The sequence below is a fragment of the Onychostoma macrolepis genome, chromosome 01 (assembly GCF_012432095.1).
Source record: "Onychostoma macrolepis isolate SWU-2019 chromosome 01, ASM1243209v1, whole genome shotgun sequence".
In the NCBI taxonomy this organism is placed as follows: domain Eukaryota; kingdom Metazoa; phylum Chordata; class Actinopteri; order Cypriniformes; family Cyprinidae; genus Onychostoma; species Onychostoma macrolepis.
Window position 1 is genome coordinate 30679515 of NC_081155.1, and position 15693 is coordinate 30695207.

A 15693-nucleotide genomic window follows, 5' to 3' on the forward strand; every position below is an offset into this window, starting at 1 on the left:
GGAACACAAAACATCCTAATGCACATTACTGATAACAAAAATAAGAAGAAACTAAAGGCTGTATATAATGAAGTATCTTACAGTTTACAGGTAACAGTTTTTCTTTTTTCAGTTTACCGTCTGTTTTGAGAGCAATGTTATGCTATTACTAGACAGTTCAAAATTTAATTAGGTTTCTATTATCCATCATAACACCTCTGACAGTTGTTGTTATTTTTGAAATACTCATGAACATTGACTAACTTCCTTGATGTGTAGCTCTATCTGCTGATCTTCTGCCAATCAGGTGCTTTACAGAAGGTCGACATCAGCATCTTCCGCTTTCAGCGTGTCCTCTGTGCAAGCTGATACCATCCTCACCCCAAAGTCACATTCCCTGCCGTTCAGTCTGTGAGGATGTCAGGTCCATTAATCACCTGCACGGTGGCCGCAGATCTATCCGAGTGCCGTTCTCCGTGCTGTCTGCCACACAACGCAATCAGCTCCTCTTCCCAGAATGCAAATTTAAAGGGGGGTGGTGATATATTAAACTGTGGTGGTGAAGGGAGGGTGATTTTAGAGGCCAAACGCGAGGTGAAATGCAGGGCCGCCAATCATATGCATCCATTTATTTCAGTCATTTTCATATTTCGCCATTCGCATAAGTAAGCTATCATTCAGTGGATTTGAAGGAAGAAGCCCAATGGGGAGGCAACAGTGTGTGTGTGTGTGACTGATCATGGCTTTTATCTCCTGCCTTGTTAGCCTTTGTTGCTGTAGACTGACAGTGAAACCCCCCTCTCCTCCCTTTCCTTTAATTCACCTTCAGTCATTTTAATGGGACAGTTTCTATCCAATAGCCTATGGATTTATACTCTACTCCAGTCCTTGATAAAATTGTGGTCATGGCCTGTCTACTGGCAAATGACAGCAATCTTTTCAGACCCTTATAACTGTGAGATGACCACATCCACCTCAGTAATATTAATCCGGACATCTGCATTGTTTTTCTTATCATGTGCCATAAAGAACTGTTCAAATGTAAAAATGTCTGACCAACTATGAAGTGCTGACAAATTATTACATTTTATGAGGTGCACAGTTTATTTAGAGACAAGGAAGTTATTTGTGTTGTTTGCAAGACTCATACCCCCTCATACAGAGATCCTTGTCATGCTGTGTTAAATGAATTTCTCACGTTTAGCAACAAAACAAAGAACAACCCATAAGCCCTGGTTTCTTGTACTGATGCATCCCTAAAATATTCAGTTATCAAAATATGCATTTGTAAATGAAAAGGTTTTGCAGGGTCATTAGCTTTTATCTGTGTGCAGTGTGTAGCGCTCACATATGATATCATCATTTCAAGGTTAATCTAGGTTTACAGTTCATGTCTGTGGAGCATCTGCCATGGCCATTACAATGGGCGATTAGAGTAGTGCTTTCTAACCTAGGGGTCATACTGTCTCATGGCTAAGTGAGCCAGTGTTGGGGTAAGGTGGAAATCCTGTCACACTAATCCAGTTGTGGAGAGGCTTTTTACATCCAGATGCTGACAGATGTTTTACAATGGGATTGACATCAATTGCAGCCATGGGATTTGGTTATCCGGATTTAATGTCAGGAATGAAGCCAACATAAACTGATAGGTTTTCAACATAGAAAGCAACTCTAAATATTCTGGCTATTACTCACATTCATTTAACTTTTTTGTGTTTTAATTGTAATTTTATATGAATTGTTTCTGCTGTATTCTGTGGGATTTTTCCTTAGCTGCTGGATTTTATTTGCATTTTGCCTCAGATTGATACTTATTTTCTAAATTCTTGTTATTATATTTTTTCTGGCTTTGACTCCATTTGTGACTAACTTTAATTGTGTCGGTGCAGCTGGTCGGGGGACAGTTCGATCTGGAGATGAACTTTATCATCCAGGAGACGGAGAGCATCATCTGCATGGTAGAGCTGCTGGATAAATGTGATTCCACTTGCCAAGCTGAAGTGTGGAGTATGTTCACCGCCGTACTGAAGAAGAGCTTGCGAAACCTGCAGGCTTGCACAGAAATCGGCCTCATCCTGCTGGTGCTTCAGAGCATAGACCGGGCCGACACCATGATCGCAGGTATGTTAAATAAGTGACACTCTTAATACTTTTTTTGGAAATCATATAACAATATAATTAATAAAATAACAGTAATACTGTTAAATATTATTGAAATTTAAATGTTAAAATGTCATTTATTCCTTTGGTGGCAAAGCTGAATTTTTGGCAGCCATTACACCAGTTTTCAGTGTCACATGAGTTCAAATGAAAAGCATTTATTTGAAATGGAAATCTTTTGTAACATAAATGCCTTCACTGCTGAATAAAAGTATTAATGTCTTAAAAAAAAAATCTAAATTACGAATTTAGCTGTTACTGATGTTTAAATTAGGGATGCCACTAAACATCTTTATATTAATTCTCTCATACTCACAGGGCGATTTTGCATAATTTTATACTGGTAGGAACATCAGCATATATGAATTGCAGGGCTCCAGACTGCGACTAAAACGGTCGCATTTGCGACCAAAAATATTAATTTGCGAGTGAAGTTTTTGCTGAGGTCGCCAATGGCGACTATGTTATGACTTGATTTTTTTTTTCCTGATTGTTTTGCGATCACATCTTTTATGTCCACGTATTAAACTGAGACGATGCGCATCAAAGTTTTAATGGAAAAATGGAGTTTCAAACAGTCCTCATCTCTGCCGAAATGCCTGCTAAACGCAGCTCAGTTGTGCAGCGCGAGAGATCAAAATGACGGAGACGTGCAAAGTGAAAGTGCAGAAAAGCAGAGTCTAGTTCATGCAAACTTGAACAAACTTCAACAGGTAAAGCTGTCAGCTGTGTGGATATTGGCAATATCGTTAACAATTCTCGATTATAATCAGGGGTGCACATAAGTGGTCCGCAGGTCCGCATGCGCGACCAATATTAAAAATGCGCTGTGTAACGTTAAATAAGTTCTGACAGCGCATTTGCGTACCGACATGGTTGACAGCTGTTAATGCACAATTACCATTTTGGATCGACAAACTGTACTGTATAAGATTTCTATCCAAACTGAAAGCATAATCTAGGCTACCCGCTGCCGTTTTCAAAGCAAAACTGTGACATTTCATTCACTGACGCTCTTCCATCAGCAGCGCTAAACCCGGAAGCGCATAATACTTACTTGCCGGCAACCCGCCAAAATAAAAGCTCTCTGATTTTACGTTTGAAAATGATGAAAATTAAAATAGTGATAATAATAAAAATATTAGCATTTTATTTTTAAGTTTACTATAAAATAATTGCATTTGTATGTAATACTCCCTTTAATAAAATAAATAAAATAAAATAGTATTATCACACTTGATTATTTAGTTTATTATTTTTAGTTAGTTATTTTATATATAAAAAAAAAAACTAAATAAAGTGCAATAATATTATTAATAAATTTTTTTATAGTTATATTTTATGGGTCACACTACATGCCATAGCCCGTGTGAGGACCAAACCAAATCTCCAGGTTCTCATATGAGAACCAGGCTGAAAAACTTATGTGCACCCCTGATTATAATCATTACTAATATGGCTTCTTGTTATCAAGATCTTAGTCTATATGCTGAGTTCTGTAAATGCGTGAACTTCATATTAGCCTGTTTGCAGCACACTTGCCGTCCAGTAATCACAATAAGCTTTGTGCTTTGTTACTTTTTAATAAACAAAGTATCAGATTTAACATTCTGCCAAATTCATAACAAAATTCATAAAATAAATATGGTTTTGGCGCTCTTTAATGCTTTAGCGCCTCAGTTCAAGCGGCAAGTGAACCCATTATATCTTTCTCTATTATATTATGAAATGAATGTGAATTAATATCAAAAGGTAGGCTATTTTATAAGAGAGCCTACACTTATTGAAATGTCTCATGTAATTGCTCATTCGGTGTCAAACTGTGGAAATCTTGTAAAGCTTGTAAACAATGCCACGTAACAATAACGAACCATCCATCCATAAGCTCATCAGTCAGCTAGAAAAATAATTATAAAGAGGAGCATTTTGCTATATTTATTCGCTCTTACTTATTAATATTTTTACTTAACCTGTTGTCTACATGATAAAAAATGTAAAAACCGCCTGTATATGTGAGAGATGTGACAACATTTCTATAGGATGCATTGAGGAGGAGCCCAAACTAACACTGTAAAAAGCGATCATTTGACTTTTCTTTAAAAAATTGAGGAAACCCAGGGCTCACAAAATCGCGGGGCTATTGCGTTTTCCAGTTGGGCTACCAAAATGTATCACTGCCCTGCCCAACAGGCTAACTTAAATACTGTGGGTCCTTAAAAACCTCTCAATTTACTTGTATAAAATTTACGGCCACAAAAAGTTTTAAATATGTTAAATGGTATAAGAAATTAATTATAATTTCAAGAGGTCTTACAGTTGGGGATGGAAAGACAAGAACCGCGATACAGCTGGATTAAACTTCAAAAGGCAATGATGTCATTGAATAAATATGAGTTTTGTGTAGGGAATATTAACAAGTCCCGCCCATTTGGAGCTGGCTCCAACCTCCCATTTTACCTATCTCGGAGAAGCTGCTATATTTGCTCCTAAAGCGCCAACTTAATGCATAATTAAAGAAATACATTAAGTGAACTTGACAATTCTGAGTTACACTGACAAATAACAGTTTGGAAATGTGTTGTTCACTTTTTATTTTAAGTTGGACCAACTTAAATTTATTAAATTGCAATTACTTAAAAGTTTTTATGGTCCATGATATTGGTACAGATTCTGTGTAATAAACAATTCTTTGTGACTGTATATTTCAAGTTGGACAAGACGTTTAGTTCCCACTTTAAGTGAACCTTAGTTCCCAGGTCATCTACAAGATGGATTAAAATGCTGATAAAGTCAAGAAAAGAGTAGACAAACACATGACTGTATGGTTGAAATGTCAAAATGTTAAACAAATAAATAAATAAAACGCGTTTATTCTGTGGCACCTAAAAAAATAATTTGGCACCTACGTTTTTTTTCTTATAGGAGCCAATGGCTCTTTACTCAATTTTTTTGTCTGGAGCCCTGAATTGTTAAAATTCATTAAATTCACTCTGCTCTAAATAGTATTGTAAAAATTCTTAAGATTATATGCAAAATTATGATTTATGATGCTCTCAGATTAGCACTTGGCTGATGAGTCTGTCATTGCTCAGTCAGCATGTAGTTCTTTAGCATTGCAGCACTGACACAAAAAACTCACACACGTGTAATCAGCCACAAAGCTCAGTTTGTATTCCAAATATAGATTTTTATAGATATTTATATATTTTATAGATTTATAGATTTTATTATAGCGACAACATTACTGTTTTAATTAGTATAGATTGTGCAACTTGACATTGTGCTTGTACAGTGATTCATTATTCGTCTTTGGACCATGATGGAGCTTAACTCCAGTTTGATAACAGGTGCTCTCAGCCTTTATACAGGAGAATCTTGACGGCAGGGATATTTGTATAAAAAAAAAAAAAAAAGGTAAATGTTTGAGTCTTGTAAATCTTTAACAAGACTCAAATTGACATGGCATTTTAAAGTGAGTGCTGGTTGTCTGCTTTCTAGGCTATATATGATCCATTCAGAATTTTTATAAAACTTTTATTTTTCGGCCACGTGCAACCCTGCAAATTTTTGGGAATGACATTCGAATATTTATGCGGGATTCACAGTCGAGAGAGCAATGGACGGGTCACGGGGCAAAACTATACGTGAACATTTATGTGCATTGAAGCTAGAGCAGACTTTCTGAAGCACCCGCAGTATTTTATTCTGGATCCGGGGCTGGATAAAACTAGCTGTGTTTGAGCAGTTTTCACAGCAGCTCATATTTTTTCATTTGCATGGAGTTTTATGTGGCAGTAGGCTATGCTTCAAAGCCGTAAAAATTAGCAGGATATTTGTTAATTTCCTCATTGGAATCTTTATATAGTTAGAGTTATCATGCACACAGGCTTCATCAAATACTTCTTGCATCTGTTGATTTCATCTTATGTGTATATTATTTGGTTTTATTTAGTGCAAATCTTCAGTTTCATCAGCTCTGATAAGTATCTAATAAACATGATACGCGGCTGGCTAAAGTTAACTCTTTTAATCAAAACATAAAACATTAATTACCCTTTTGTAACTGCGAGGCGTCCGTTAAACATTTTCCCTGTGTGTTAAAGTCAGTATTTATAACTGTTGAATGTAATGTATTTTGCCCCCCGCCCCCAAACATATGATATCGACAATTCTGATTCGACTATGTAAATCCTTAGTCGGGGACAGCCCTACTCACAAGCATCGTCTCTAAAACCAAATATATACTTTTTTATATTTTTTGATTTCATGTCTTTTCTGTTGTAACGCAACATTCACCTCATGTTTCTGTGGTGTTTTTCAGATTTGATGGTGGACATGCTGGGTGTGCTGGCCAGCTACAGTATCACAGTGAAGGAACTGAAGCTGTTCTTCAGTAAACTGAAAGGAGAACAATGCCAATGGGTAATGGTTTTCTCCTCTTTTATATACGCCTTGAGAAACACCTCGCCTCTCCACCTCACATGCAGTCATATGCTGTGAAGTACTAGTTCTGTCAGTTGTTTTAAATAAAGCTGATTTATTATTTAATTTTTGTTATGATGTTCTTTGAAATGTGTTTTGCAACAATTTACAAAATAATAAAAAAAAAAATATATGAAATAGACAAAATGTATGTCCTTGTCCATGAGGGAGGTATTGAGACAGCAAAAAGGCAGTAGGGTTTGATGCATTAGGCTGTTTCTATACTGGGGAACTATGTCAGTGCCATTGATCAGAGCATGAAATAAACATGTCAGAGCAGTAGGAGAGCACACATCCATGTGTGTCTGTATCTTACAACCTGTATCTTACAGACTCTGTTGTCTGATGTACAGTACGCATTGCTGATGGACCAAATACATCTCGGTTTGGGATATGTTTTAGGTTGGTTTACCTCAGTAAATTCAGAAATAAAATCCATGTCTAAATCCAGATGATGTTTCTCAAATTGGACACAACATAAGTAGGATTCAGACTAGCCAAAATGATTTGTGACAGTATTTTCTTTTTATACTTGTAGTGTGCAGAATATTTTATGTTTGTAGTCAAACTACAAGTATTTATTTGTGTGGGTGTTTGTGTGAGGTTTTGTTCAAGCGTTCAAATGCTGTTGCTTTTTTCTTTTATCTATTAGCCTCCTCATGCCGTCAAGCTGCTGTCCGTGTTGAAGTGCATGGCTCAGAGAAATGGCCCAGATTCCTTTTTCAGCTTCCCAGGGAAGAGTGCTGCGGTGAGACCATGACCCAAACATCTGTCTAACTGCACTGTCCTTAAACTTGACTTCAGTCATAACATCTGCCTCTATACGTGGTGAAAACTTTTATGGTTCATGAATAAAATGATTTGAAAGGGACATGCCAGAATTTCTCTTTTTTGGTATACTACCCAGATATTTTAACTTCCTCTCTATAATAAACTTACAAAATGTGTTTAAATCAGGGAAATTATGCTTTGCTACTTTTTGAGCTACCGTTTCACTTCCACTGATCAATTTAATGCATCCCAGTACCAGAAACTGACCTAATTAAAACAAAACAATCTTCTGTTTGCTTGAAACTGTATAGCATAAGATCTGCAACAAGATCTTTTCATGGCAAAATGTTTAGACTAATTTTAATTACAACCCGAATTCCGGAAATGTTGGGACGTTTTTTTTAAATTTGAATAAAATGAAAACTAAAAGACTTTCAAGTCACATGAGCCAATATTTTATTCAAAATAGAACATGGAGAACATAACACATTTTTAAACTGAGAAATTTTACACTTTTATCCACTAAATGAGCTCATTTCAAATTTGATGCCTGCAACAGGTCTCTAAAAAGTTGGCACGGGGGCAACAAAGGGCTGAAAAAGCAATACATTTTGAAAAGATTCAGCTGGGAGAACACCTAGCAACTAATTTGAAAGTCTCTTAGTTTTCATTTTATAAAATGTTTTAAAATGTCTGGGTTGTAAAAAAATAAATAAAAATTCACACACACACACACACGTTTGTTTTTGTGAATTGTGGGGACATTCCATAGGCGTAATGGTTTTTATACTGTACAAACCATATTTTCTATCGCTCTACACCAACCCTACACCTGAACCTACCCCTTACAGGAAACTTTGTGCATTTTTATTTTCTCAAAAAAAAAGAAAACTCATTCTGTATGATTTAGAAGCCTTTTGAAATATGGGGACATGGGGAAATGTCCTCATAAGTCACCTTCTCCTTGTAATACCTATGTCATACCCATGTCATTATACAAATTTGTGTCCTCATACGTCACCAAAACACACACACACACACACACACACACACACACACACACACACACACACACACACACAATGTTGCATTCAGGATTAGGAGACTTTAGGACTTCAAAACTTTAGGGGAAAAATTCTGAATTTAATTTCTGTTTGTCTCCAAAAGGCTTTACATAACCGCTCTTTCACTTAGTTATCGAGGTATTCCTTCAGTTATGTGACAGATCAAAGTTTACAGGAATGTCTAACACCCACAGGAAATTGTATCTGCTTTTTGAAGTAAGAACGGATGTGACATGGGTCATGAAGCAAGAACCATGTCCCATCAACTATTGTTTTACTTTTTAGAAAAAGTCATAAACAATCATGTTTATTGGAAAACATGTATATTGATTTGAACTCCTCCTTTTTTAGTTTAAAAGACAAGCAAGTTTCTAGTTTTGAGAGAAATTTGAGAAAAACAGCAAATCAGTATTTCAGGATAGACTTATATATGTGACCCTGGACCACAAAACCAGTCTTAAGTGTCAGTTTGTTTATAAATCATCTGAAAGCTGAATAAATAAGCTTTCCATTGATGTATGGTTTGTTAGGATCGAACAATATTTGGCCGAGATACAACTATTTGAAAATCTGGAATCTGAGGGTGCAAAAAAATCTAAATATTGAGAAAATTGCCTTTAAAGTTGTCCAAGTGAAGTTCTTAGCAATGCATATTACTAATCAAAAATGAAGTTTTGATATATTTACGGTAAGAAATGTACAAAATTTCTTCATGGAACATGATCTCTACTTAATATCCTAATGATTTTTGGCATAAAAGAAAAATGGATAATTTTGACCCATACAATGTATTTTTGGCTATTGCTACAAATATACCCCAGCGACTTAAGACTGGTTTTGTGGTCCAGGGTCACATATCTTTTTCATATGTTAGATCCTGTGTGTTTTACTACAGATACTTTTTTGCTTTGAGCTCAGCTTTAAAATTTACATCATTTTTTTCTGTACATCTAGAGAGGACCGCTATAGTCAGATATATCTGGCAAATATATCTATAATCAAACCATCATCCCGACAGTATGGGGATCTTGATGTTTTAGACGGCATGTGTATGGAACCCTTCCTGTGTTGTCAGTGTCCACTTGAAACGGCGCCAAATCGATGCCATCCTTTTAGGAAATATTTTGATTGGATGTTTAGATGTTATTCCAGCTCAGATAGGATGCTGGCTTCAGGAAAAAATAACATTACGCTTGCCTTAATTTTTCATCCTTAACCCACAAATATGAGAGGAAGTCTTCTGTGTACATACATAACCGTTTGAGCGCATCCCTCCAAGGATATTCATTTTAGTGTTTTTTTTTTTTTGTTCTGCTCATATGCTACTCTGCATGATACTCTGGTTATTTAAAACAAGACAACAAAATATAGAAACCTAACTGGAAAAAATGTGATTTGTTTTTTGTATCATCAGGCTATTGCACTTCCACCTATTGCAAAATGGCCATACCAGAACGGCTTTACCTTCCACACCTGGCTGCGCCTGGACCCCATCAATAACATAAATGTTGACAAGGACAAGCCTTATCTCTACTGGTGGGTCACCCACAAACCTGTGATGTAAAATACAACACCTCTATTCAAGACACTTTCTAAAGAACCAGACACCTGCAGTGCATAGCGAGATATTAGCTGACCTCTTTTTCTGTAAGGTGCCATAAAAGTTAAAATATTTGTAGGTGTTAGATGAAGAATAAGAAAATTCTGCATATTTTCCTCTTTCTCTCTGTCTAGCGTTTACACTTCTCAAGGGCAGCATTTCACAGTCTTCTTGTCCTATTTTCAACTTGTAATTAATTTCTGTCAAAAATGTAATTTATGCAAATGGAGCTATTTTGACTCACCAAATGATAATTGACCCTGTAGGAAGGACTGTAGGATTTACACTTTTCACTGGGCTGAGATTAACTCTCTACATTACAGGCCTTCTTTCAAAATTCTGTCCATCCATCCATCCATACATCCATCCATTAGGGATGCGATATGAAAATTTTGGGCCAATACCGATAATTCTTTATACATGAAAGCCGATAACCGATATGTTGGCCAATAAATCTAAATCCAATTTTTTATATAATTTTTGAGAGCCTGATTGCAAAAAAGTCTTATCATTAAAAGCCATTAAACACTTCAACATAAATCAAACATAAAGTAGCCTTACAAAAAAATAAAACAATGCTTAAATAATGCAAACAATCACTGGACAACATTACTTAACACTACATGTAAAAAAATAAAAAATAAATCGTGCCATTGATAAATTAAACGGAATAGCCTCCGCACCGACAATTAAATTATTTTAATTAAACCATATTATTGATGAAAATAGTAAGATAAAAATAAAAGTGGTGGTTATTATTTATATATCAATGATTTTGAAAAAGAAGTATGTTAAATTAATACCACTGTTTCAAATAGAAGCATGCAGTTTTAGCGCTGCTGAAGAGCTTAATGAACACCGGTAAACTGAAGCGCTTATTATTTATGCAACATAAACATAATATTATAACTTATATATGCACAAAAGACGCAAATGCGCAAGTGATCTTGAACTAAGTTATGCGCTAATAAGATATGATGCACTCTTGGCTCTTCCCGCAACAACGTGCTGAAACACGACAAATTAAACCAAAGAATTCACAACATTTTATTATAATAGTGTTCTCATTATATTATATATGATAGTCTCAATCATTGTTATTAATGTTGCGCATTGCTGTCCGAGTTGCGTGTGCTGAAACTGAAGAGCTGAATGAACACTGGTAAACTGAAGCTTGCTGGCAGCTTATTTAACTCAAGGAAATGAATCATATATGAGATTAATCAGCTATTTATACAACATAAACATAATATTACAACTTATCCCTATATATGTACAAAAAGACGTAAATGCAGAAGTGAATTCAGTTACGTGTTAACCAGCTGATGTGGATGCGCTCTCCCCACAACAACGCGCTGAAACGCGACAAATTAATCCAAAGAATTCACAACGTTTTATTATAATAGTTTTCTCATTATAATATTATATATATGATTGTCCCAATCATTGTTATTAATGTGCATTGCTGTTCGAGCTGCGTGCGCTGAAACTTAAGAGCTGAGTGGACACCGAATTTAAACTGAAGCGCTTTGCTGGCAGCTTATTTAACTCAAGGAAACACATCATATATGAGATTAATCAGCTATTTATACAACATAAACATAATATTACAACTTGTATGTAAAAAAAGACACAAATGCACAAGTGAACTCGAACTAAGTTGTGCTAACCAGAATGTGTAACTTCTGTTGTGGATGCGCTCTTCCCGCAACAACGTGCTGAAACATGACAAATTAATCCAAAGAATTCACAACGTTTTATAATAATAGTGTTCTCATTATAATGTTATATATATGACAGTCCCAATCATATAGTTATTAATGTTGTGCGTTGCTGTTTGAGCTGCATGCACTGAGCTAAAGATGATCACAGAAGCGATCTACGCTCTATTAGCTTAACCATGAGATAAATCATATATATATATATACATACATATATATATATATATATATATATATATATATATATATATATGCATAAAATAAACACAATATTACAACCTACAATTGCACAAAAGGCTGCAAATGCACAAGCGAACTTAAATGTGCTAGTCATGAATGTGTAGCTCCGTTGTGGATGTGCTCTTCCTGTAACAAAGCGCTAAAACACGGGCGCACAAAGATTCCACTCATTATTTTACTAAGTAATGTTCTCATTATAATATTGACAAACTTGCCCTGTATTGTTGCACTTCACTGTATTTTCCTTTTCGAAGTGATTCCAATAATATTTCAAGCAATTAAACACCATTATGGCTAACAGTGCGCATCTGAAGTGCCTCTGCAGGAAATAGTGCATTATCGGCTTTAATATATCTGCCAAATTTTCTTATCGGTTCGATAACGATAACAGAAAATAACATTTATCGGCCGATACCGATATGGTGGCCGATTATATTGTGTATCCCTACCATCCATACATCCATCCATCCTTTCTAATATAATAATATATTTAATTCTATTGTGACTTTTTACAAAACTATTTTAAATAATGATGTTTTCACTGAACATTCAAAATAATGTTTTAGTTACATTTTTAGTTCACCTAAAAATTTAAATTGTCATCATGTACTTAACATGCCATTTACTCATATTGTTATTCTGAACCCATAAGACAAAATACAAAATATTACAGTATCTTCATTTTTGTCCCAAAGATGCAAATGTCAAATGGGTTTTGAGCAACATGAGGGTGAGTAGAAGATGATGGAATTTTTATTTTTGGGTGAACTAACACTTAAAAAACACTATGGTTATACAGTATAAGCACACAATATTTAGTAAAGGGTAGGTTGGTTATGCACTTTCAGCCTGTTTTTGGTTCTTCAAACACCTCAGATACTGATGTTATATTATATATTTTCTACTCAGTGTGAATAGATAAAAAATCATTGATTACCAACAAACTGCCTTAGGCTTACATTGTATTGAATTACAAACCTTGATGCAAAATGGACAGATAGTCTTTCAATACACACAAATATAAACATAAAAATCGAGAATTATTAAATTATTAATACTTTTAATTAAAAAAATAAAAACTGTAAAAAAAAACTTTTAATAATTTAAACATCAAAGGGTTAAAACTGTAGCTACTCTTTCTTTTAAGAATAGAGCTGTAAAAACTGGAAAACCCCTCACCTGAAATGTAACTTTTATTAATTGTGCTCTGTATTTTTTTACCCTCATCCCTAGCTTCCGCACCAGCAAAGGTTTGGGTTATTCTGCGCACTTTGTGGGCGGATGTCTGATTGTGACCTCTCTAAAGTCCAAAGCCAAAGGCTTCCAGCACTGTGTGAAATATGACTTTAAACCCCAGAAGGTATGAATCACCTTACAAACTACACTCTTCAAAGTGTTCATGTTTACCTCTACAATGTACAAGGATAGCAAATTTGACATATAAGAAGGAGGGTTTGTGCTGAGGCCAAGTCATGTCTGAGGATTTGCAAGAAGAAACCAAATCCCTTCCCTGCTTAGATCCCATATGCCCCCTGAATGGGGAGGCATCCTTGGATAGCACCTTTAGACTAGAGATGGACAGCCACTGTGAAGGATAATCCAACAAGACATTCAGTGTATTCATAATATTCATTTATCTTATTTTATTTTATTTTTTCAATGGACAGTCCTTTTCAGCAATGAAAGTCTGGTACTTACTAATATTATTCAAATTCACATTTCTAATATCAAGAAGCTCACAAGTGCTCTAAAAAAGCTTTCATGGGGTGCATTTGGCCTATATTTAGAGTCCATTCCATTACTTTCCCTCTGGAGAGGTTTTACCTAAGGGACAAGCACCTTCATTGGCTTTTCCCACCATTTAATGGAAATTTATGAAGATCTGGTTGAGGTTGTTGCTGGAGGATGTAAATGGACCACGGTCTCGTAACTGTAGCAAGTTAAAAATGCAAGTTTAGCATCATACATTTCCTGATGGACCACATTTTTCTATTGACCAGGTTTTTTTTTTTAAACTAGGATCCAAGGTCTCCCAGGGGACCACAAGGTTTCAAAAGGGTTAGGGCTGTCAAAGTTAAAATGCACTTAAGATATTAATGAAACAAATTAGTATTATTTAATTCTGCTTTCTAAGGACTAATCAGAAATCATGAAATGATAATTGTGATTTATTATATTGTATTGATACACAAATAGACATGTATAAGTGTTACATTTTCTTGATATTTTCACTGTTTGCTTTAGTACAATGACAGTGCAAAAACTAATTATATAATTTTAGAAACTGATTTATAATTTCACATTTAATATTTTTCTTACTCTGTATGAATGATTGTTTAGGCACGGAAATAGAAAGTTAATTCCTAGAAGGGGATAATCATATTTTGGAGTCCAAAAGTTACCCCTTTTGAAAACCCCTGCTATAATGTTCTCAAGCTTTGTGATATTGATATTAAATAAATAACGTCATGCTGTCCTTTTTATAATTGCTAATATTATTTTTATTTAACAGTGGTATATGGTGACCATAGTGCACATCTATAATCGCTGGAAGAACAGTGAAATCAGCTGCTATGTCAATGGAGAGTTGGCGTCATATGGTGAGATCACCTGGTTTGTCAACACAAGCGATGTAAGTACTTTCAAAAGGCTCTGTTATCTCTTATTGTTCTAGTTTTGACCAGCAGTTAAGCTTGAGGCCCTGCTTTTATTCTCCAGAAGTGTTTCTGTTCAAAGCTTGTCAATATTTTAGCAGCTACAAATCCCAAAATACCCACAAACTTTAAAGTATGAAACAAAACTGCTGGACATGTAGACTTTTCTTTTGAAATGGTAAATAAAAGTTGGACATTATTACACTGAAACAGGATTGCACAAGGTGTTGTCAGAATGATGTAGTCACTGTCTGTTTATAACATTTAAAGAGCAGCATTTTGTAACAGCAAATTGTTTTTTTTTTATGTTGATTGACATGAACTGACAAAGTCATGCTAATATGGTTTATTTCTCTTTTATTGCATGCACAAGGACATACTAATACATGGACAGATTATCATTTGTGTAAAATGAGTCTCTCATTAAAAAGCCCCTTTTTTAAACATAAAAAAAAAAATCACTGTAGTAGAGTAATATGTATACTAGCTGACTGAAGTGATGGGAGTAAATAACACAAAGTACTATATAAATGTTATAATGTTCTAAAACTTAGGGTCAGTAAGATATATTTCTTTGAGAAAATAATACTTTTATTGATACTTTAATTCAGCAAGGATTTATTAAATAGTTTAAAAATTAGAGTAAAGACATTTAATGTTACAAAAAATTTCTATTTCAAATAAATACTGTTCTATTGAACCTTCATTAAATAATCATGGTTTCCACAAACATATTAAACAACATTGGTAATAGAAATGTTTCTTGAGCACCAAATCAGCATATTAGAAGGATTTTTGAAGGATCATGTGACACTGAAGACTGGAGTAATGGTTGAAGCCATTGTAAATGACATTTTAAAAGAAAAGTTATTTTAAAATGTAACAGTATTTCACATTATTACTGTTCATGTTGTTTTTATGGTCAAATAAATGCAGCCTTAGTGAGCATAGGGGACTTTCAAAAACATAAAAAAAAGTACAGACCCCAAATTTCGCAGTGTACCAATACTACACTTGCAAAC

General features: G+C 34.8%; 1 protein-coding gene across 8 annotated transcripts in view; it reads left to right on the forward strand.

Moving 5' to 3' along the window:
* Positions 1-15693, forward strand: part of lrba (LPS responsive beige-like anchor protein) — a 275213-nt gene that overhangs the window by 36127 nt on the left and 223393 nt on the right. For all 8 annotated transcript variants that reach the window (XM_058770127.1, XM_058770098.1, XM_058770136.1 and 5 more), the window contains exons 2-7: positions 1869-2100; positions 6461-6561; positions 7274-7369; positions 9871-9992; positions 13251-13377; positions 14530-14649. In XM_058770127.1, the coding sequence (XP_058626110.1) occupies positions 1869-2100; positions 6461-6561; positions 7274-7369; positions 9871-9992; positions 13251-13377; positions 14530-14649 (798 nt within the window). The remainder of the gene's footprint in view (positions 1-1868; positions 2101-6460; positions 6562-7273; positions 7370-9870; positions 9993-13250; positions 13378-14529; positions 14650-15693) is intronic.